Source organism: Peromyscus maniculatus, chromosome 11 (genome assembly GCF_049852395.1).
Source record: "Peromyscus maniculatus bairdii isolate BWxNUB_F1_BW_parent chromosome 11, HU_Pman_BW_mat_3.1, whole genome shotgun sequence".
Classification (NCBI taxonomy): Eukaryota; Metazoa; Chordata; class Mammalia; order Rodentia; family Cricetidae; genus Peromyscus; species Peromyscus maniculatus.
In genome coordinates, this window is record NC_134862.1 from 29990770 (window position 1) to 30013347 (window position 22578).

Here is a 22578-nt window from a genome sequence, read left to right on the forward strand (position 1 = left end):
ACCTTTCTTGTCCATCTTGTTTGAAAGATAGGCTCTTACTAGCCCAAAACTGGCCAGGTAGGCTCGGCTGGTTTCCCAGAGAGCCCTGGGGAATTGCCTGCTCCTGTCTCTCTGGTGCTGGGATTACAAGTGCAGGCTACCATGCCTAGTTTTTTATGAGTTCTGGGGACTGAACTCAGGTCCTGCAGACAGCAGCAACCCCTCAGCCCTCAGATGGCACCTTCACATCTGCTTCCTGTGCTCCCACTGCCTAGAACAGAATTACACACATTTAAGCCTGCTCTCCCTCATCCTGTGGTAGAGGGCACCACACCCAGCTGCTCGCCTCCTTTCTGCCTCTCTGCAGGCTTTGGCTTTGGAACCAGGGCGATGACCTGCATTTAAAAGCTGATTTATTTACCAGGGGAGGGAGCCGGTATGAGTTATTCTCAGGCCTCACTGTAGTTCTGCGAGCAAGGCTGAACTGCGGCCATGGACCTGGGCTTTGGAAGAGGAACGCTTAGGGAGAACTACTTGCCTTTAGAGCATTCTTGAGCTCAACCTCAGCACCCTCACCCACGAAATGGAAAAGCCCTACAGAACCCCACGTTCAGGGCTGCAGAAGGGACTCACGGTAGTGTGACTTTGCCGGCTGTCTCTTTCCTTCTGTGAGAGTCCAGCCTTGCGCCTCTGTGGCCTCCCCAAGCCCTTCTCTCCCTTCTCCCCCCCCCCCCCCCCCCCCCCCCCCCCCGAGGAAGCCCTTGACTCATGGCTGACCGGCCTTCCTGGCCCCACTGTGGCCCAGTTTCGAAAGGAAGCCTGGGAGACCTCAGGCGGGGAGCATGCTGTTCCCAAGGGTGCTCCCACTCTTACTCAACTGCTCTGGATCCAGGGAGAGGCTGGATCCAGACAAAGCTCAAACGTGGTCAATCCCGCCTTCCTTAGACCTGAGGGCGGCTCCCGAGACGGAGCTCTTAGGACATCTGTAGGCTCAGGTGCCAGCCGGCTCACCTCATCTGAGGTGGCTGCACACACCTGGGAACAGTAGGACCACCCCTCACAGTCCATCCAGGGACAGAGAAACAGGGCAGGGGGGCTCTGGGAACACATCTTCATTTATTTTTACTTTTATTCGATTTTTATGACCCAGGGTCTCAGGTAGCCCAGGCTGGTTCCAAATTTGCCGTCACCAAGAGATGGCCTTGAACTCCTGATGTGCCCGACTCTACCTCCTGAGTGCTGGGATTACAGGTGTGCACAACCATGCCTGATTTTTTTGTGCAGCGTCGGGGAATTGAACCCATGGGTTTGGGCAGGCTAGGCAGCACCCTGCCAAACTGAGTGACAATCCGCAGCTCCACAGCGCATCTTTAGAAGGAAGCAGAGATGAAAGAATGGAGCAAGGCCGGTCATTTCAAGAACCTGGAGGATGGGCTGGTGAGATGGCTCAGTGGTAAAGACGCCTGACAGGCTGAGACGGATCCCTGGGACCCACATGGTAGGAAGAGCGAACCAACTCTGACCTATCCATGTGTGCCCCCCCCCCCCCCCCGCCCCCACAACAAATACAGTTAGATGAATAAAAATTAAAAACATATAAAAGAACCCAGACAACGAAAGACATACAGTAACAAATGTACTTTTAATTGACTTCAGGTAAAAACTACACAGGGAGGAGGGTCAGCAATTAATCCTGGCCCTAATTTATCAGAGCCATATCATCTACATTAGAAAAACACCAAGGCATTATGTCCTCACGGGTCACGCATGTGTCTGGTCTTCTAGATTCCGTATTTCTTCTTCAGCTCTTCCACTTTTTCCACATAGCTTTTCATGGCGCTCTCCTTGGAAGTTCCTGGAAGGGATCGGTGGGAATACACATCAGGAAGGCAGGCTGCTAGAAAGGTATCGAGCTGGCGGGGGTGGGGCGTGTGTGTGTGTGTGTGTGTGTGTGTGTGTGTCCGGCCTTGGCTTTTAAAAAATTGTGTGTGCGTATCTGGACAGTGGATGTAATATGTATGTGTCTGTGTGTTTGCCAGCAAATGTGCACATGTGTGCAATGTAGAGGTCAGAGTTACATGTCAAGTGTCTTCTCCACTGTTCTCTATTTACTTAAAAAAAGACTTCTATTGTTTATTTATGTGCCTGCATGGATGCATGTGCACCAAATGCATGCAGGTGCCTGAAGAAGTGAGGTGAGGGTGTTAGATCTCTTGGAACTGGAGTGATAGGCAGTTGTGAGCCACTTGTGGGTTCTGGGAACCAAATCCAAGTCCTCTGTAAGAGCAGCAGGTGCTCTTAATCAATTAACCATCTCTCCAGCCCCACCTTAGCTACTTCCAAAAAATATATGGATTTATTTTGCAAGGGGGATGTGGTGGTTTGAATGAGAAGGGCCTCCACAGGCTCATCTATTTGAATGCCTGGTCCCCAGTTAGTGGAACTGTTTGAGAAGGATTAGGAGGTGTGGTGTTACTGGAGGAGGTGTGTCATTGGGGGTGGGCTTTTAGGTTTCAAAAGCCCATGCCAGGCCCAGTCTCTCTCCACTGCCGGTGGATCAGGGTGTAAAGCTCTTGACTACTGCTCCTCCATCATGTCTGTCCGCTTCCTGCCATGATGGTCACGGACTAACCCTCTACAATTGTAAGCAAGCAGAGCTGCCTTGGTCATGGTGTCTCTTGACAGTAATAGAAGAGTAACTAAGGTGAGGGGGGGGGGAGTAGGGCGTATACTACTACAGCATGGGTAGAGGTTAGAGGGCAACTTGTGGGAACTGATTCCCATCACGTGATCCCTGGGGACCAAACTCAGGTTTTCAGGCTTGGTGGCAAGCACCTTGACCCACTGAGCCACCTCACCAGACCCTCCACTTTATTTGACGAGACAAGGTTCCTCATGGAACCTGGAACTCCTGGATTGGCCAGTGCGCTCTGAGGGTCAACCTGCCCGTCTCGGCTCCCTCCCAGCGTTAGGGTTACAGATGCATGTTGCTGTGCCTGGCTTTTTCATACAGGCACTGGGGACCTGAACTCAGGTCCTTGTGCTTGCACAGAAGGCAAGCTGCCGACTAGAAATCTCCCCAGCCCCAGACAGCCAAACTTTTAACATTATGACACGATGTCATGATCCTCACATGTGATGGGCCACAGGCTGGACACACTGGCTGAGATTCCAGTTTAGTGCTGGAGGCTGTCCTTACACTTACAGCACAGCTCTTGTATCTCAGAGACGGCCCGAGGAGTAGACACACGGCACTCCAGGGGATGAGTTCTACTTTACAATGCACCAAGGCAGCAGGCAGTGTAGACAGGCAGGAAAGTGTCCCCGCAGTGATTTTCCCGGTGCTGCCGTTTTCGTGTTTGGCTTCAGCCTATGGACTATCTGTTCTGGATTCTTATCTCCCAGGGCTATGCTGCTGGCTGTGACAAAGCCGAGGCAGCCACCCTCTGCCCCGCAGAGAGAAGCTGGGAGAAGAGGTAGAGACTGAGGGAAAGCAGCTCGTCCTTGGAAAGGAATGAGGCCAATCTTTGTCTCCTTTTCACTACACAAGAGACATGAATACACCCTGAGGGACAGCCACACTGGGTTTCCTAGATCCCCCCGGGGTACTGGGAAGTCCTGGGGACTGAAGAAGCGTGTTGGAAAGTGTTAGGGTATCCGGGGCCTGAGAATGGCTCGGAAGATGGACAGCCAGACCCACCCGGCCCCCTAGCAGGGCATTCCAGTGTGCTAGGCCCTTCCTGAGTTCATGCCTTTCCCCCTCGTGAAGACAGAGGCTTATTCAGCAACTGGCTAGCGAGGGTACGAAAGCTGCCAACAGCTTTGTGCCTGCTTTTGGGGCTTGCTGCCAGGGGAGCACGTGATTTAGTGGAGCCTGGACACTTCTTGGATGCTTGTGCTTAACAAATAATAGTTCCATTCACTGGCCACGCATTACCTCATCCCTTTTTCTCATGTGCCCTTCTGGCTGAAAGGGAACTGGGGAATGGCCACTCGGCTAAGGGGTCACTGCCTGGCCTTGTTGCGGAGATGGAGGCGTGGGTGGGAGAACTCACTTTACTCTCTTTACAGCCAAAGACCACGGCAACATTGTCACTCCCTGGCCTATTTCTCAGTGGCTGATCCCCAAGTCCTTTCCCTCCAGATAACACCTCTGCCCAGAGACAGAGCTCTTAGAAGAGACATCGGCAACCTTCGGAGGGGACGGAGGTGGCCTAGTTTTCCCATGCCAGGGCTGGCTGGGCTGGCTTCCAATGTGTGCCTCCTGAACTATGTCCTCCCCACTCCAGAATGGAGAGTCTTCAATGCCCAGCCTCACAAAGAAGGGAAGCTGATCAGAACACGTTACCTTTCAGCTTATTCCATGAATCCCACTTGGCCTTGCCTTTGAGGTCCAGAAGCCCGGGCCGATCTGCAACAAGGAAGGGCAGACAGATTTATTACAACTTTTAATGGAGAACTTCATCAACTTTTTCCCCATGAAAAGCAAGACACCATTTTTTTTTTCTCCCAATACAGAGTTTCCCTGTGCAGCCCTGGATATCCTGGAACTCACTCTGTAGACCAGGCTGGCCTTGAACTCAAGAGATCCACCCGCCTCTGTCTCCCAAGTGCTGGGATTAAAGGTGTGTGCCACCACCGCCCGGCACCAAGACATTTTTGAATGCACAGACTCCCAGTGTCTCCCACAGAGGGTTCTAGCCTAAGAAACCCAGATGGCTTTGGAGCAACCCAAATTTAAAACTGGGGAAAAACAGGATAAAAAAAGTATTCTTAGATTGTTTTTGTACTTTAAGTTAAATGTTTAAAACCCAAAGTTTTACTTTAAAAACAACACTAGTCTTTGGGCCTGGGATGAGGCTTAGCTGGTAGATGCTTCAGCGCTGTATAAACAGGGAATGGTGGAAGTAGAGGCAGGAGGATCAGGAATTCAAGGTCATCTCAGCTACACTGTGAGTTTTAGGCCAGTCCAGGCTACATGAGAACTTGTCTGAAAAAATAAAATATACCATAAAAGAAAACTGATAGGCCTGGTGATGCACACTTGTGATACCAGCCACTCCAGAGGCCAGGGCAGGAGGATCGGAAGTTCAAGGCCTGCTTGGCCTACAGAGAGAGCTTAAAGCCAGACCGGATGGCTTAGTGAGATTGTTTCAAAATATTAAATAATAAAAGGGCTAGGGATATGGCTCCGTTGGCAGAGTGCTTGCCTGGCATGCCCCAAACCCTGGTCTCATCCCCAGCACCAGATAAACCAGGCCTGGCGACCCACAGCTGTAAGGTGGAAGCAGGAAGACCAGAACTTCAAGGTCATTTTTTTTGCTACATAGTGAATTTGGGCCAGCCTGGGCTACATGAGACTCTGGCTTAAAACAGAGGAGGAGAAAAAAGAAAAATAGACCAAAAATTCTCAAACCAAACCAAACCTGTTAAACAACAAACAAACATCCATTCACATGGTTCAGAACCCAAAAACTCTGAAAGAAAATGGGGCTGGAGAGATGGCTCAGCGGTTAAAGAGAGCACTGGCTGCTCTTCCAGAGGACCCAGGTTCAATTCCCAGCAACCACAGGGCGGCTCACAACTGTGACTCCAGTTCCAGGAGACCTGACACCCTCACACAGACAGACATGAAGGTATACACCAATGCACATGACATTGAAACAACAACAAATCCCAAAGACAATTCTGAAAAGAAAAACTATTAGGTCCCCCACCCCCAGGGGCCTGGTTTCTCTCTCTGTTACATCACTGTCACCAGTGGATGTCCTTGCCTGTGACTTGTCTTTATAACCCAGCTCTATTTTCCCACCACTTTGCTGGACTCTGTGTTGATTTGTAGGGTTTTGTTTTAACTGAAGACCAGGCTTCTTCCAGAGCATCTGTGTTTGGGGGAGAAGCCCTCCTACCATCCTTCTTACTGCAGAGCGTAAGGCTTGGGGCATGGAGTCTGAGGGAGAAGTCCTGGGAACTTTACAGGACACTGTTCCTACAGAGGAACCCTCAGAAGCCCAGAGAAAGACTCCCTGCCAGTCTGTTCTCCGGAGATGGCAATGTATATTTGCAACATTCAGTTAGTTGATGTGTATACTGGGATGCGCGTGTGCACATGCCACTGTGTGGATGCCAGAGGACAACTTTGGGGAGTCCGCTCTTTCCTTTCACCAAGTGGGTCCCTTAGGCAGTCAGGCACGGCAGCAAGAGCCTTTACCTGCTAGCCATTTCACTGGTTCTTGCAACATTTAATTCAGAAGCCACTTGCCCCATGTGGCTACTGAGCCCTTGAAACACGGTGCACACAGCGACAGACTGAGCTTTTGGTATTGCTTAGGGATAGCCACATGTGGCTGGTCTTTGTTGCACTGAACAGTACAGCCGGAAAACAGACAACAGTTTCCTGATCAGGAAGTGACAGATTCCAAGTCAGTCTACTGATGCTCATATGCCAGCAAGTACCTCTGGCAGCAAAGCCTCCCAGCCTACCCGTTCTCTTCCCACTTCCTTCTTCTTCCTCTGATCTGACCTGCTTGGCCTGCCACAACAGCTCCCAGGGAATTGGAAGCTGCACTTGGTGGGTGGCTGAGGGGTACATTTCCTTCTGTGCTGACAAGAGTCTGTGCTAGAACGCACTGTGCCTCAGCCTACAGCCACTGCCCGAGGGGCAGCAGAAAAGACAATAAAGACCAAGGTAATCCACAGCTCAGCTTCAAAATCTGTACCAAGGGGCTAGAGAGATGGGTCAGCCAATAAAGTACTTACCTTGTAAGTAGAAGGACCTGAGTTCTATTCTCAGAACTCATGCGGGGAGGGGGGGAGGGGGAAGGGGGGGCACACATGGCAGCCTGTACTTATAATGCCAGTGCTGGAGCCTGAGGCTTGCTGGCCCACCAACCTAGACTACTTGGCAAGCTCCAAGCCAGGGAGAGATCCTGTCTCAAAAAATAAAAATGAAAAGCAAAACACCGAAGGCGGATGGTGCCGGTGGAAACAATACTCAAGGCTCTTCCCTGGCCTCCACTTGCACATGCTCCGACCATACAAAAAAGTCTGCACCAAGATTTTTAGAGAGGGAAAAAAGTCATCTGATGGTGCAGACTTTGGCCAGCATCAATTCCAACTTGCCCCCAGGATACCAGATGCGTCCCTGCTCATCTATTAGGCTTGGGGTGGCTGCCAAGTGCTCGATGACCCTGCTCATCTGATGGGAACAGTAGGCTCAACAAAGCTACTACTGAGCAACAGGCCTTATCACAAGCTTCCTCTCTGGGGCCTTTGCTTCCTTCACAGCAGATGCCGAGATAACCGGTAAAGTCCTTCTAACACCAGATTGAATCTGCTCCCAGGGTCACACCAAGAATTTAGGAAGATGGTCTCTGCAGGTGAAAAATCTCCCAGCTTAAGTCACCATACGCTGCCTGAACCTTAGGGCCTCAGGCAGTTGGAAAGGGAGGTTCTCAGACTCCCGGGCTGTCGAGCCAACTTGGCCTACTCTGATGTAGAAAGTTGGCCATACCTGTATTTACGTCGCCCACGGTAGCTTGTTTGAAGTGGCTGTAGATGAAGAGCATCTCTTCGTCACTTGGCTGGGTCTTGAGGCGCTTCACCTCCTCAGCAGCTTTGTCAAATTCCGCCTAAGTGAGAGGGAGAGGAACGGGGATGGAGGATGCCTGAGTGGGAGAGGTCCAGGGACGGATGGGAAGGCAGGAGAGCAGTACTCTTCCCAAACGCTCTCCTCTCACTAAGATTCAGCAAAGGCCCACCTGTCCACTCACGCAGCTGCAGCACTGTGTCAAGTGTTGGGAATAGACTTGGCTCACAGTGGGAGTACACGCCCTTGAAAAATTTCTTGCCCAACTGCCTGACCACCGCTGGCCCAAATCCAGCAATTGCTGGGGTTCCAGCAAAGCCTCGACCTATGATCAGCGGAGATTGGCAAGGCAGTGAGGGGAAAAGTGGCGTGATCACAACAGTCGATCAGGGTTCAGGACACGAACGCAGTGGAATCCAGGGTCAGGAGCCCACTGGTCCCTTCCTATGGGGCCTGGAGTTCAGCGTTGACCTCTGTCCCAGTGCCCAGATTAGGGAGAGGCAAGTGGGAGGAGCCAGGGATCGCCCTACAGGGCTCGGTCCGGGACAGGGGTCTCCACTGGAGGGAATGGAAAGGCTTCTGGGCCACCTCGCCTAGTCGCATCTCTCCTGTACAGGGGCATGCCAGGCAGAAGACTAGTTACTTCCCTCGACCTCCAGGCTCCCCAGCCAGGAGCCCTCTGTTCCATTCTGGTCCTTCCCAGTATGGGATTCAATCTTCTCTGCCCTACATTCCCTTATTGCCCCATCTTTCTTTCGAGGACCCTGTGCCTGCTTCAGAAGTCCAGCCCACCCGCCACTCTCCAGCAGTTCCGGCGTGGGCGGCAGTTTCAGAAATCTGCAAGGGAAAAAGTTCCGCTCCCCAGGCTATGAGCTGGGCTCGGATCCCAGAGCAGATGCCTAGTATCCGGGGAGGGGACACCCCGCGGGGTTCCTGCTGACTGATTTCCCCCAACTCCCCTGCACCTTCGCAGCCCGGCAGGGCACGCGCAGTACCTGAGACATATTGGCGAGGTGATCTGGATCCCGAAAGCGCGGGAGCAAGAGCAGGCAAGCAGCACTCAAGTTCCAGAGTGCACAGGGTAGCGCCTTTAAAAGACTGCCCCTGCGTTCCAACCGAGCTCGGGCGAGCGCCTGCAGCCAATCAGAAGTCCAATTTGCTCTCGGGGGCGTGTCCAGCTCAGGCCGGAGCTCCAGCCCCTCCCGGACCCAAGAGGGCATTTATTGCGCACGCGCGGGGAGGAGCCGCGGGGCACGCCGGGAGCAGGTGGGACGCACTACGGGAATTTTTTTGGGGGGTGGAGGGCGGCACTCGGGGTGAGGGCGCTTGGACCGGAGCTGGGCAGGAACTGAGGTCGCGTGGAATGGGGTGCTGCTGCAGGAGAATAGAAATCAGTATGATTCTTTCCCTTTAAATATCCTGCCGGTTGGGATGAGGCCGGAAGTTGCATCTCTGGTCTAGTAACTTCTCATCCTGAAAAATGGGGTGTCGCGATCCCTTTTTTGGGGCTCGAGGGAAGAATCTTTGGTGCCCTGCGCGTCGGTGACCCGTCGGGCCAAGCCCATGCCCAAGCCTTTTCCTGTGAACTGTTGGCACATTCTTTGACCTGTGCACATTGTCCATAGTTTTCAGTCCTGCATCCTTAACGCGGTCCAGTGTTCCACCAGTGCCCTATAAAGGTGGAAGCAGTGTGATAACTTTTGCCCGGGAAGAGGTGCCCAACAAGTCTTGGTTAGGTGAATAACTTTTCTTCTCAAACGTTTTCTAAACACTTGCCTGATGAGTGCAGGCTTCTAGACCTTGAGCACGCAGCGGTGGACAGATGAATCCTCTGCAACCTTAGAGCGTCTTAGAGTGAGTGGGTTAATAGTTGGCATAGTCAATTACAGACTTTTTAGAAAGAATTGGAAACAGGGCGGTGGTGGCGCACGCCTTTAATCCCAGCACTTGGGAGGCAGAGCTAGGCGGATCTCTGTGAGTTCGAGGCCAGCCTGGGCTACAGAGCGAGATCCAGGACAGGCACCAAAGCTATGCAGAGAAACCCTGTCTCGAAAAACCAAAAAAAAAAAAAAAAAAAAAGAAGAAGAAGAATAATTGGAAGTTTTAACTGGTGTGTGGGGGTGGGGGTGGGGGTGGGGGTGGGGATGGAGAGAAGATGCTGTTTGAGCCCTGCAAGTGAGAGAAAGAGCATTCTAGCAGAGAGCAGGAGTGAGCAATGGGTTACTGTGGAAATTAAGGTTCCCTTTGAGTTTTAGCCTCATTAACAAAATAAAACTGACTCAGAAGGAAGCTTGAGGACAATTTCATTGAAGTTTGAGATTAAAAACAAAAACCGCAGACAAGCTGAAAACTGACAGCCACTAGGAGAAAAGGAGATGGAGGAAAAGCCATGCCTTTTAAGCTAGGCTTGGAGGAAACAGTGAGAAAGCCCAGAACTCCAGGAAGAACATGCATAGGAGTGCCCAGCGGGACACTGAGTTCAGAGGGCATTCGGTTCCAAGCATATGTGTCTCAGGACAGAGGACTGTACCAGAGGCACCCGGTTAGACGTAGAAATAGAGCTAGCTTATTAAGAAAAGGAAAATGTGGGAATGAGGCTGGAGAACTCAGACAGAGGTCGGCTGGCTAGATGAGGTTGGTCATTCTGGGGATGCAGGCGATCATTCTGATGGAGATGGAAGCCATCAGGATTTCCAGCAGAGATGATGCAGTGCACAGGTGTCGTATGGGAGGTTGTCATGGGAAGCTAAGCTCCATGGGAGCGTGAGGAGAGGAGGCAAAGGGCGCCAAAGGGGGAATTTTCTGGCACTGGATGCCAAGGTGGAAGAGAAAATTCCCTAGAGGTCATCACAGAAGGGAGATTGTCCTTCACTTGCTAATGTGTGGCCAGAGGTCTGGACCACAGATTGCCACCCTTTCTACCCTCTGCCCCATCATAGCTGTAGTCCTTTACAAAGGGAGGGCTGGGCTCTTGCTTAGTGCTGGATAGTGTCTGCCTAGTGGATTTGAGGTCCTGGGTTGGATTCCCAGTCCTGCAAAATAGAAAACTTAAGCCCAAGCTTTCAGATGTCACCTACATCATCAGCCAGGGTTTGTGGAATGTTTTGGGAAGGAGAAATTTAATCTCAGGGAACACATACAGGTTTTGTGAACCACTTTACTCAGAAAGCAAAAGTAACAAAAAATTTTGGCGTTAAAATTGGAGAAAGAAATACTTGCCTGTGAAGTATAAAGAATGTGGATTTCTTCCATAGTGGCGATTTAGGGGACCCCACCCCCTCAAGACTCAGATGAATAGTTATAGTAGACTTGTATTCTTTGCTGTAATTTTCCTTGTCACTTTTGAAAGATCAGTGGGCACCATGGAGCTTTGAAAGGACTCAGACAGGAGATCAGTGGAGGTGCCGTTATCTTGCTAGTCTGCATGTAGTTGAAGACTGATTTGTTGGTTGCTTGTTAGGAATATGATTCACTTTCTTAATTCCATGTAGTGGTTCCAGATGAGGGTACAAAAACTGTTTCAAGCGGGCGACAGCGTGCTGAAGGGTTGTGGGTGCCAAGTCATCTTGAGCCAGAGGAGAAGGAAGAGCACCTCTCCTTGTGGTGGAGTCCCCTAGGCCCTGTTTCAGGGTCACCCAGGGCATCCTTCTCAGCATACTGTGTGGTCCTTGTCTTGCTGCTCAGTGTCTCTAAGTGTCACCTACAGGCCTGCCTGCCCTCAGTGCTTCTACCCCAGGGAGCTGGGATGGCATTTGGAGGCCATAGAAAATCTTGGGCTGGAATTCCTTAATGCCTTCCATTTGGTTTTTGAGACAGTGTCTCTCCTTGTCCTGGAACTCACCAAGTAGGCTAGACTGGCTGGGCCGGCGAGCCCCAGGGGTCCTTCTGTTCTCTCTCTCCAGCACAGGGATTATAAGCACATGCCACCATGCCTGTGTGTTTTGTATGGCTTATGGAAATTGAACTCAGGGTTCCCATGCTTGTGTGGCAAGCACTTTCCTGACTGAGGCTTCTCAGTCCTTGGAATTTCATGGTTAAAAACAAGCTTCCCAGGCGGGAGAGCACATACCATGCAATCCTAACAACCTGACTCCAACCCCCAGAACCTGTATAAAGGTGGTGGGAGAACCATGTCCACTGAACTGACCTCTGACTGCCATATACCGGTTGTGACATGCCCAGACCTGCACTCATACACACAGTTCTTGCACACACGTGCAATAATAAATATATTAAAAATAACCTGCTCAGTCTATTTGGGGTAAGCCATATGAATTTTTTTGTTATTATCTATGTCTACAAAACTAGAAAAGGTCATTGCTTTTCATAATGCCGAGAAGTCATGGAGTCCTCAGCTCTGTTTATGTACTCATGAGCAACTCTCACATCAGGATTTTATTTGTCTGCTGTCTGCTCTCTCTCGTGCGTGAGCTAAGGAGAATAGAGTCACCGTGCACTGGCCACTGCCTCATCTCTTGATGCTTGCTCTTCTTAGGGACTCGACAAACACTTACCTACCGAGGAAAGTGCCTTTCCTCTGTAGGCTGTGCTCCTTCTGGCTAGACTTAATGGCACACACTGTGATCCCAGGACCAGGCAGGCTAACGCAGGAGCATCCGTGAGACTTGATGACTGCCTGGGCCTCACACTAAAACCTTCTCTCAGAAAGCAAACAAAAAGGACCTGGGGATGGTTCAGTTGGTAAAGTGTCCACTTTGCAAACACAGAGACCTAAATTAAGACTTCCAGCCCCCACGTAATTGTTAAAACTGATTTTCCGCACTGTGGAGGGGAATACAGGCAGATCCCAGGAGCTTGCTAGGTAGCCATTCTTGCCAACTGGGGAGCTCTGGGTTCATTGAGAGACCCTGTCTCAAAAAATAAGGTGGAGAACGATTGTAGAAGATACGCAATGCCAGCCTCTGGCCTACACACACGCGCACACACACACACACACACACACACACACACACACACACACCCAAAGGCATACAACACATACATATACCAACAAAAAAGAGCAAAAAAAAAAGTTCCTTTTTATTAGCTGCCAACTTGGAAAACAACTGAGTTCATTAGAGCTGATTATGAGACCATGGGCTGGAACAAAGCAGATGAACTCTGGCCCAAGGCCTGTGCTATCTTTTGGTAGTACTCCCAGCCTTGGAAGCGGAGGGCTTAGGGAGGATGGGGAACCCGACCCAGCCAACTTGCCAGCCAGTCAGTAGCAGTTATCAGTGTTGCAGCTTGTCCTTGTGGGTAGGAATCTATGAGGTATCATTCTGACTGTCCATAGGCACCCCTTGCTCTCAGCTTAGCCAGACTGACCAGGCTTACCAGGTATGGCATTCCTGCTGTGAAGCAGGTAGCATAGCCAATACCAGAAAGCAGTTGGCTACCCCTGTAACTGTCCTGCCGCTGTCAGACCGGTAGCCATATTTTGTCAGGCAGGGTTAGTACTGTAACATGCGGGATCCAACCCTGGATAAGACCACTGAGCTCTTTTCCCAAGAAGCAGCTTGCGTTCCTCCTTCTGGCACTATATAAGCTGGCCAGCAGGGAGAGTTTCCCAGTCACTTTGCGGTTGATTTCTCTGTGTCTGTATACACAGGTTTCCCTTACTGTTAGTTTAAGCCAGATGGGCAAGACACACGAACAGGTGAAAATTGTCCCCACCCAGTGAGTGTCAAGAGTGGTTTAAGATTAAGTTTCTTGCTATAAAGGAGGCCTCTAATTTCTAAAAGTAACCTAATCGTTAAGAAAAGAGTTAAGAACAAGCTACCTTGGCAAGAGAGCTTTCGTGGAAGGCAAGGGCGTTCCCACCCGGCCAGTTAACACTCCACGTGGTTCCCATTTTCTTGGGATGGGACTCCTGGCCAGACTCCAGCAGAGCTGGGGGAGAATAGTGTCTTTTTAAAGGGGTTGGGAAGTGTTTCCGAGATAGGAGTCGGGACAGAAGGGTGGAGGCCTGGGCTCTGTGGAGGTTGAGAGCCCAGAGAGTGGGGTGGGAAGGCGAGCGAGACTTTCCCACAACTGCAGTGAGAGAAACTTGCCAGCCGAGCTCGGAACATCTTTGCCCTTTCTCAGATGCTTATGTTGAGAGGAACTGCATCAAGGCGGGTGTGAGTGTGTGTGTGTGTGTGTGTGTGACATGCGTGGTATCATTCTCCCTCTTCATCTTTTCTGTACCCAGGCAGCATGTGTACAGGTGTCCAGTGGTGACAGCATTGAGCACCAAGAGGGCTTGGCGGTGGAAGACTACAGGGAAGTGCCCTCCATTCACTGGGAGAAAAGGGAAGGATCAGGTGTTCTAGGTCATCCTTGGCTACATATCCTGTCATAGTGCCTTTGTGCGTACACTCGTGTTTGTGTGTGTGTGCATGTATGTGTGAAGGCCAGGGACAGCCTTAGTTGGTGTTCCTCAGGTACAATCTATCTTTTATTAATTTTATTATTTTAAATTATTTGTGCACATTCCTTAAAAATTATTTGTTTTTTAACTGTGTGCATATATGTGTGTCAATGTGAGTGTATGCTGTGCGTGTGCAGGTGCTCATGGAAGCCAGAAGAGGATATCGATTCACCTTGGAGTTAGAGCTTCAGGTGGTTGTGAGCTGTCTGATGTGGGTTCTGGGAATCAAACCCAGGTTCTCTGGAAGAGCAGCAAGTTCTCTTAACTGAGCCATCTCTCTAGCCCCATTTTTATTATTTAAAGTGTGTGTGTGTGTGTGTGTGTGTGTGTGTGTGTGTGTGTGTGTGTGTGTGTGACCGTATGAGTGCTCAAAGGACAGCTTTTGGGGCTGAGTTTTCTCCTTCCACCTTGTTAAGGCAGTGTCTCTCCATTTTAGGTTGCTCTGTATTCGTCAGGCTAGCTAGCCCTCAAGCTTCTAGATTCTTCTGTATCTCACCGTAGGCGTGCTGGGATTACAGCTCTAAGCCTGTGCATCCGGCTTTCCCCTGGGCCCTGGGAATTGAACTCAGGTCATCAAGCTTGCAAGACAAGGGCTTTTTCCTGCTGACTCACCTTAACGGCCCACTTTGTTTTTGAGACAGGATCTCTTCCTGGGCTGGAGCTCCCTGGGTAGGCCAGGCTGGCTGGCCAGTGGACCCCAGGGTCTGCTTGTCTCAGCCTCCCCAGTGCTGGGATCACAGTGCTTGCTACCATGCCCGGGGTAGTTTTTAAACATGGAATTTGGGTCCTTGCTTAAGGTCCTTATGTGGCAAGCCTTCACCAACTGAGACCTTTCTCTAGCCCCGCCTCAGAGCCTTTCTTTGGTATCCTACTCTGACAAAGAAAGGATCACTGACCTATTATTACTAGATGGAGGAAAAAGTTCTGTTCTAAGGTAGGGGGCCTGTCTCTCCCGAGGACCACTGCAGCCACCTTGCTGTCAGGGACAGGAATGCCTTGCTGCTGTTTATGACCTGTCTTCTGTGGATGTTGAGAAGGGCTAGGAGGGTGGCCTTACCACAGTGGATAGAGGGACAGTGCTGGCCCTTCAGTAGGTCTACCTTACACCACTCTCTACAGAGAGGAAGGAATGCATGTTACCAGTGATGGGGTGGAAGTTGGAGATCCCCAGGTGGCCTCATTGCCACGAGGAAGATGGGAACAGAATGCACTGTGGCCCAGCTCCCTACCTCATCTGACAGGTGATGGGGTGCCCCATTAAGGCCTGTTGAGGATGGGACTCCCAGCATCCCTGGGATATTGCTGGTCCAGGTAGAGGTAGGGTCACAGTCTTTTGTGGTCTCTGCTGGAGCAGAGCCACATTGTTCATTGTTGGTATTTCTGAGGTTGGCGAGTTGCTAAGCAACGAATCTGAGACCCAAGAAAGCCCAGGAAACTAACTCACCACCATCTTGTGCCCCAGATCCTGAGGTCTCTAGCCTGCCTGCCCCCCTCCCTCCATGTTTCAGAGTTTTAGCTTTGTTTTGTGTATACCATCAGGGTTTGGAGTTGACGTAGAGGGAAAAGCATGTCTCCATCTTCTTCATGTAGGATGGTGCCACTTGAAACTCATTGTTAAAATTTATTTTTATTTATGCGTATCTGTGTATGTCTTTGCTGAGTATGCACTTGCATGGGGACACTCATGGAGGCCAGAAGAGGGTGTCAGACTTCCCGGATGTGGAGTAACAGGCATTTCTGAGCTGCCCAATGTGGGCACTGGGAACTGAACTCAGGTCCTCTAAGCAATGCCCTTAACCACTGCGTCATCTCTCCAGTCCCTGGACCTTATTTACACCAGGCCTAGAGGGACACACCTGTAATCCCAGCATTTGGGGGGATGAGGCAGAAAGATTTCAAATTTGAAGTTAGCCTGGGGTACATAGCTAGACTCTGTCTCAAACAACCAAACACCGCCCCCCAAAACAAAACAATAAATGAAACTTATTTTAAAATTATTTCTACAAAGTACACTGGATCCTAAATGTGTAATTCCTAACAGTCTTCTGGGTTTTTTCTTAGATTATTATTTAAAAAATTAAAAATGTGTATTAAGTGTGCCTGCATGTATGTCTGTTCACACATGCATGCCTGGTGCCCATGGAGGGCAGAAGAGAGATTGGGATCCCCAGGAGCTGGAGTTACAGGCGGTTGTGAGCTGCCATGTGGGTGCTGGGAACTGAACCAGATCCTCTGGGAAAGCAACAGGTGCTCTTACCACTGAACCACCTCTCCAGCCCCTTCCTAGGTTATTTTGTCTTATTCCTTTATTTTTTGTGCATGTGCATGTGTGTGGAGGTCAGAGGACAACTTGCAAGAGCGGCTTCTCTCCTTCCACCGTCAGGCGTGGCTGCCAATGTCTTCTCCCATTGAGCCATCTTGCCAGCTCCCCCCGCCCCCACCCCCTCCTGTGGATCTTAACAGTCCAGTGAAGACTCTTGAGTTTCCACTGTTGCCCGAGAAGCATTAGTAATAATGTGGTTATCGGAAAGTTGGGTACAAGGTAGAACATGGTCATATCTTAAGAATCCAGGATGTGGGCTGCGGAGATGGTTCAGCGGGTCAAGAGTTTGCTTTGCAAGGGTGAAGACCTGCGTTCAAGTCTCCAGAGTCCATGTAACAGTTGGATGTGGTAACATTGTATCTGTAATCCCAGGGCTCCTGCCGGAGACGGGAGGGGGAAACAGCAAAATTGCTGGAAGCTCGTGGGCCAGTTAGCCTGTGTGCAGTAGGCAAATCACAGGGAACTGTCTCAGACAGGGTGGAAGGAGAGGACAAGGGTTGTCCGTCCTCTGACCTTCAGTTATGGGCCATAGTTTGCCACCGCCCCTCCCCCACACGCACACAAGCTTTTACAAAGGAAAAGAAAATGAAGAACACTTGTGGTAGCTGCTTGCGTTTAGTGCTTTGTCCACCGAACCTGAGGACAGATCCAACTTTCGAGCCTGTTAAAACGCACACTGTCGAGCATTCCGCAGATGTCGTCTGTCTTACAAAGCACCCTTCCCGGCACGAGCATTGCCGAATGACAGCTGGAACTTACCTCTCCTAAGTGCTCTCTCCGATGCCCCGGGACGCTGGCTGTTCTTTCTGGCCTGTCAGATTCCTCCCTGCTCTGGAAGTCAAACATCACGAACGGCTCTAACCCCTCCATCCTTCTTCCCCACCTGGAGAGGGGGGTGAGCCCCGAGTGAGCGTGGGAAGCTCTGCTTGTGTTTGACACACTCTGAGTAGCCGTGGTCACTGCCACAGGGTGCTTTCGTAGTACAGAAGCTCAACAGGCCAAGATAAGGGCAGAGCTCAGATCTTGTGCTCCCATTTCTATGATGTCAGAATTGAGTCAGAAGAGGTGCTTCAGTGAAGGCACCTGCTGTCAAGCCCAGCAACTCGAATTCTGTCCCCACGACCCACGTGGACAAATGTCCTCTGACCTCCGCATGTGCATTCATATACACGCATACACACACACACACACACACACACACACACACACACACACTAAAAACATTTGTGTGTATGTCTTAGCCAGGAGCTCACCTTTTTGGTTAGATTGGGATCATCTTGCTCCTCACCCCCTCCGCCCCCCGCCCTGCAAGTGCCGGGGTTGCCAGCATTTGCTACAGTAGCCAGCTTTTCTGTGGTGCCAGGGATCGAACTCAGGTTCCCACACTTGTGCTTTGGGAACTTTTCCTGCTGAGCCATCTGCCCAGCTCAGGCATCATTTCTTTAAAAAACTTTTTGAAAATTTATTTGTGTGTGTGTGTGTGTGTGTGTGTGTGTGTGTGTGTGTGTGTGTGTGTCTGTGCAGGGGTGTGTGTGTGAGAATGCATATGTACCTTTCCATCTCTCTTTCCATCATGTGGGTCCTGGGTTAAAACTCAGACCGTTAGGTTTGTCAGCCACCTGGGTGGCCCTCAAGGGACCTTTCTTTATCGACACTTTTGTAATTAGTCAAGAACTACTTTGTTCTTTTTAGCATGGACTTGTGGATGAAGACCTTTGCATGGTTTGGGGGTAGAGCTGGTAGTGAAGCCTCATTTTAATGGTAATCTGTATTTGAATAATTAGGTCACTTTAAAAAAATGAAAGCTGTAGTTTAAACAAAGAAACATAGCATTAAAACTGCTGTTGAGGGATTGGGGAGACAGGAGTCTGATCCCCAGGACCCGTGTGAAAACCACAGGCGTGGTGGCAAGCACTGCAGTTCTAGTACTGAGGAGGCAGAGACCGCCTGCTGCCTGGGGCTCTCAGGCCGGCCCGCCTTCTTGTACTAGTGAGCTCCAGGCCACGGAGAGATCCGGCCTGTCCCAGAGGAGGCGGACACCAATCCTGAGAATGATGCTTGGGGCTGTCCTCCAGCCTCTGCACACATGTGCAGGGGTGTGCACACACGTGTTGAAGGCCCTGCAATTCACGTCCCCTGTGCTGATTGTTCTGGTCTCAAGAGCCCCCTTCTCGTTACGACTTGGCATTTTATCTGTTCCTTAGACACACAACAGAAATCTGCCGTCTCGGAGCTCCGGAGGTCCACACTTCGTGAAACCAGACGTTAGCTGCTGCTATGAAAACACTGACCAAGAGCAGCTGAGGGGAGCGGACAGTTTATTTCAGCTCACAGGTCACAGCTCATGACTGGCTGAAGTCAGAGCATGGAGGCAGCCCCCGTGGAGGAATGCTGCTTGCCGGCTCACTCACCAACCCATGCTTAACTAGGGTTCCTGTACAGCTCAGGACACCTGCCCAGGATGGCTATGGCTATCAATATTAACCATCCCCAGAGTAGGGATGTAACCCCCACATTTTGCTGACAGGGATGAGATCCCAGCACAGTCAGGGATGGCAAAATTATTGCTTGTGATTCAGCGGCCAACAGCTTGCTGTTTTATGCAATAGACTCTTGGGACATCCAGAGCTGGGTCATTTGCTTTAAATCCTGGCCACCCACTGATGACAGATGGCAGGGGGTTTGTCTTGCTAGCATTTCTCCACATGCGGCTCCTCCAGACTGGAGAGGCCCCTCCGCTGCTGGGGGTGGGGCGGCACCAGCCTCTGGGGATGCCCCTTTCTGTGGCACACCCAGCTGTGGGAGTCAGCAGGGTGTTGAGCTGGCACTGAGGACTCTACCCTCTGGGCTGTGCCAGTTCCCTTCCCTTCTGTGGTTTGAATTTTTTAGGTTTTTATTTAAAAAAATTAAGAGAGAGCGAGAGCGAGCACATGCACGCACGAGGGAGGGAGGTGGGAGAGAGAGGTTTGTACACTTGAGTGTGGTCACGTAAAGGCCAAAAGGGGCATTGGTTCCTGTGGGGCGTTTACCCACCACCCCCACAGTTCCCCAGAGTTTTCTTGAGTGCAATCAGCAGGAAATATTAGATAGAAGGATTTATTGCGGAGAATATCTCGGAGATAAACAAGTAGAAAATAAAGGATAGCCTCGAGAGGGCCTGGAACCTATTCCAACGGGCCCCGACTGTCTCTGGCCCAGGGTTTTTATAGAGATGCCAAGGGGTGGAGCAAAAGACCTTCTCCCCCAGCACAGCCAAGTGCAGAGCATCTCAGACACCTGCACTCAGGCCCGTGGTCCTGATCATCCTCTATTTGGACCTGCTGGGTAAAGCCACGAGGAACCCGAGAACGGGCTCCCACAGGTTCCCTGGAGCTGTAATTATAAGTGACTGTGAGGCTGGGAACCAAACTCTGGTCCTCTGAGAGAGCAGCAAGAACTCTTAACCACTGAGCCGCCTCACCTGCCCCCTTGGGCATCTCTTGAAAGCCCGTATGTTAGAGGCATGGTCCTCCAGCTGGTGCTGTTGGGAGGTAGCAGAACTCTGAGAAATGGGGACTAGTGGGAGGTCTCTGGATCAGCGGGGTAATCTTGGTCTTTTGCTCCCTCACCTTGAGGTGAGTGGCCTCTCTCTTCCACCTTCTTGTATCATCTTGTACTGCCATAGGCCTGAAGCAGTCGGGCCATAGATGGTTATTTGTCTGAGAACTTTTGGTCTGTGAGCCAAAGTAAACCTTTTGTTCTTTTTGTTGTGTCTTAGTCGGTGTTCTGTTGTTGTGAAGAGACTCCGTGACCACGGCAACTTTTATAAAAGAAAGCATTTCATTGGAGCTGGCTTACAGTTTCAGAGGTTTAGTTCATTTTCCTCATGGCAAGAAGCATGGCGGTGTGCAGGCAGACATGATGGCTGAGAGTTCTATATCCAGATCCATAGGCAGTAAGGAGAGCCACTGGGCCTGGCTTGAGCTTTTGAAACCCCAAAGCGCATCCCCAAAGCTTTCTCTAGTGAGGCCACACCGACTCCAGCAAGGCCACCCCTCCTGACTCCTCTCAAGAGCACTACTTCCGTAATGACCGAGCATTCCAATATTAGAGCCTATGGGGCCATTCCCATCTCAGATATTTGTTATATGGAAGCTGACAAATTGTGAGTCCCATTTAAACCCTATTAATAAAATCCGAGTATCTCGTAGGGCTGAACCTCAAAGGTGATATAGCATGAGGATGGGGGGCAGTGGAGTGTGTGTGGTACCCCAGGTCAGTACCACAGTGGATAGTGTGTGTGGTACCCCAGGTCAGTAGGTGTCAGGCAATACATTCCTAGGTCATCAGCTAAAGAAAGAACCCTCTCAGCCAGGGTTCAGGCAGCACTGAGTAGACACCAGCCTTCCCTGTTGGGCCTAGACTGTACTCTTGGCCCATGGGATCTAAGAGTATGATCTTAAAACGGCATTTTGCTAGGCATGACGGCATATACCTATAATCCGGGCTCTTTGGAGGTCAGTGGTTGAAGATCTGAAGCAGGAGGATCTAGAACGGCACTTCTTAACCTGTGGGTCACAACTGCTTTGGGGATCAAAGGACCCTTTCACAGGGGTTGCCCGAGACAGTCAGAAAACACACTTAATTACCATTCATAACAGTAGCACAATTTCAGTTATGAAGTAGCAATGAAATAATGTTATGGTTGGGGTCACGACAGCATGAGGAACTGCATTAGAGGGTCGCAGTGTTAGGAAGGTTGAGAATGGCTGGGGAATTCACGTGGCGGTCTTTGTGAAAGCAGGTGTGAGTGAGAACAACAGAAGGAATCATGGCTGCCAAAGTGTTTGAGTCCATTGGCAAGTTCAGCCTGCGTTCAGCAGTTACAGGAAGCGTGGTGAAGCCGCCTCATATAAATATGGATGCGGGGCACAGAGCTGTCATCTTCTACTAGTTCCGTGGAGTACAGGGTTTTGGTAGGGGAAGGGACACACTTTCTCATTCCTTGGGTACAGAAACCAATTTTTTTTTTTTTTTTTTGTTTTTTTTGTTTTTCGAGACAGGGTTTCTTTGTGTAGCTTTGTGCCTTTTCCTGGAACTCACTTGGTAGCCCAGGCTGGCCTCGAACTCACAGAGATCTGCCTGGCTCTGCCTCCCGAGTGCTGGGATTAAAGGCGTGTGCCACCACCACCCAGCAAAACCAATTATTTTTGACTGCTGCTCTCGACCACAGAATGTACTGGTTATCAGTGGTAGCAAAGATTTGCAGAACATCAACATCACACTACACATCCTCTTCCGACTGGTGGCCAGCTAGCTTCTTTGTGTCTGCACCAGTATCGGTGAGGACTATGATGAGTGGGTGCTGCCATCCCTCACCACGGGGATCCTCAAGTTGGTAGTGGCTTGCTTTGATGCTGGATAATTGATCACCCAATGAGAGCTGGTCTCCAGGCAGGTGAGCGATGACCTCACAGAGCGAGCAGCAACATTGGGGCTCATCCTGAATGACGTGTCCTGGAAGGACACATCTGACCTTTGGGAAGGAGTTCACAGAAGGGGTGCAAGTCCAACAGGGGGCTCATCAGGAAGCGGAGAGGACCAGATCTGTGGTGGAAAGGCTGAGCAGCAGCAGAAGGCAGCCACCACCTCTGCTGAGGATGACGCCAGGGCCGCTGAGCTCACCGGCCACCGCAGGTGATGGCAGCTGCTGAGGACCTTGCTTACCAGCTTCCCTGTTCTTGGGACACCACCCGTAGGTGCCAGTGGGACAGTGAGTGTTCCTCCAGCTTCCCCAGTGAGGCCGTCCCTGCTTGCACCTTCTCAGGCCAAGCAGGCCATGGCCTTGATTATTCTGAGTGGTGCTTTCCTTCTGTCCCACCCCAGAAATCACTGCGAAATTTCCTGATTGGCTTACAGTGAAGGAAATAAAAGTAAAAATCACTTCAGATCTCTAGTTATGAAAAAAAACAATAAAAAAGGAAGATTGGGAACCACTGCTCTAGAGTTGAGGCCATCTTGACATATATAGCAAGAAGAAAGATGAAGCCAGGTGGTGGAGGTGCACGCCTTTAATCCCAGTACTTGGGAGGCAGAGTCAGGTGGATCTCTGTGAGTTCAAGGCCAACCTGGTCTACAAAGTAAGTTCCAGGACAGGCTCCTAGGCTGCATAGAAACCCTGTCTTGAAAAACCAAATGAAGAAGGAGAAGGAGGAGGGGGGGGAGAGGAGGAGGAGGAGAAGAAGAAGAAGACAGATGCCTGAAGGGTAGGTCACTTGTATCCCTTATCCGAGTACT

General features: G+C 50.7%; 2 protein-coding genes and 1 pseudogene across 3 annotated transcripts in view; 2 read left to right on the plus strand and 1 right to left on the minus strand.

Annotated features, from left to right (window-relative positions):
- Nucleotides 1–1602: 1602 nt before the first annotated feature.
- Dbi (diazepam binding inhibitor, acyl-CoA binding protein) lies at nucleotides 1603–8720 on the minus strand. Its single transcript, XM_006980942.4, has 4 exons — nucleotides 8563–8720; nucleotides 7493–7610; nucleotides 4328–4390; nucleotides 1603–1834 (listed from the first exon to the last, which is right to left on the minus strand). Exons 1-4 carry the CDS (start codon nucleotides 8569–8571, stop codon nucleotides 1761–1763), a joined length of 264 nt encoding a protein of 87 aa, XP_006981004.1. The 5' UTR covers nucleotides 8572–8720; the 3' UTR covers nucleotides 1603–1760.
- Nucleotides 8704–22578, plus strand: part of C11H2orf76 (chromosome 11 C2orf76 homolog) — a 116254-nt gene continuing 102379 nt past the window's right edge. The window contains exon 1 of one of the 2 annotated variants that reach the window (XM_076547248.1): nucleotides 8704–8833. The gene's annotated coding sequence lies outside the window, so the exon portion shown is untranslated. The remainder of the gene's footprint in view (nucleotides 8834–22578) is intronic. The other variant, XM_006980944.4, reaches the window with a different exon arrangement.
- On the plus strand, nucleotides 20301–22082 carry LOC102907655 (prohibitin 1-like; annotated as a pseudogene).

What these genes read in the sequence shown, in the direction of transcription:
- Dbi (XM_006980942.4), bottom strand. An exon ending in CGTGGGCGACGTAAATACAG is followed by an intron (nt 4,391 to 7,492) that starts GTATGGCCAACT and finishes TCCTTGTTGCAG; the next exon opens with ATCGGCCCGGGCTTCTGGAC. An exon ending in TTCATGGAATAAGCTGAAAG is followed by an intron (nt 1,835 to 4,327) that starts GTAACGTGTTCT and finishes GATCCCTTCCAG; the next exon opens with GAACTTCCAAGGAGAGCGCC.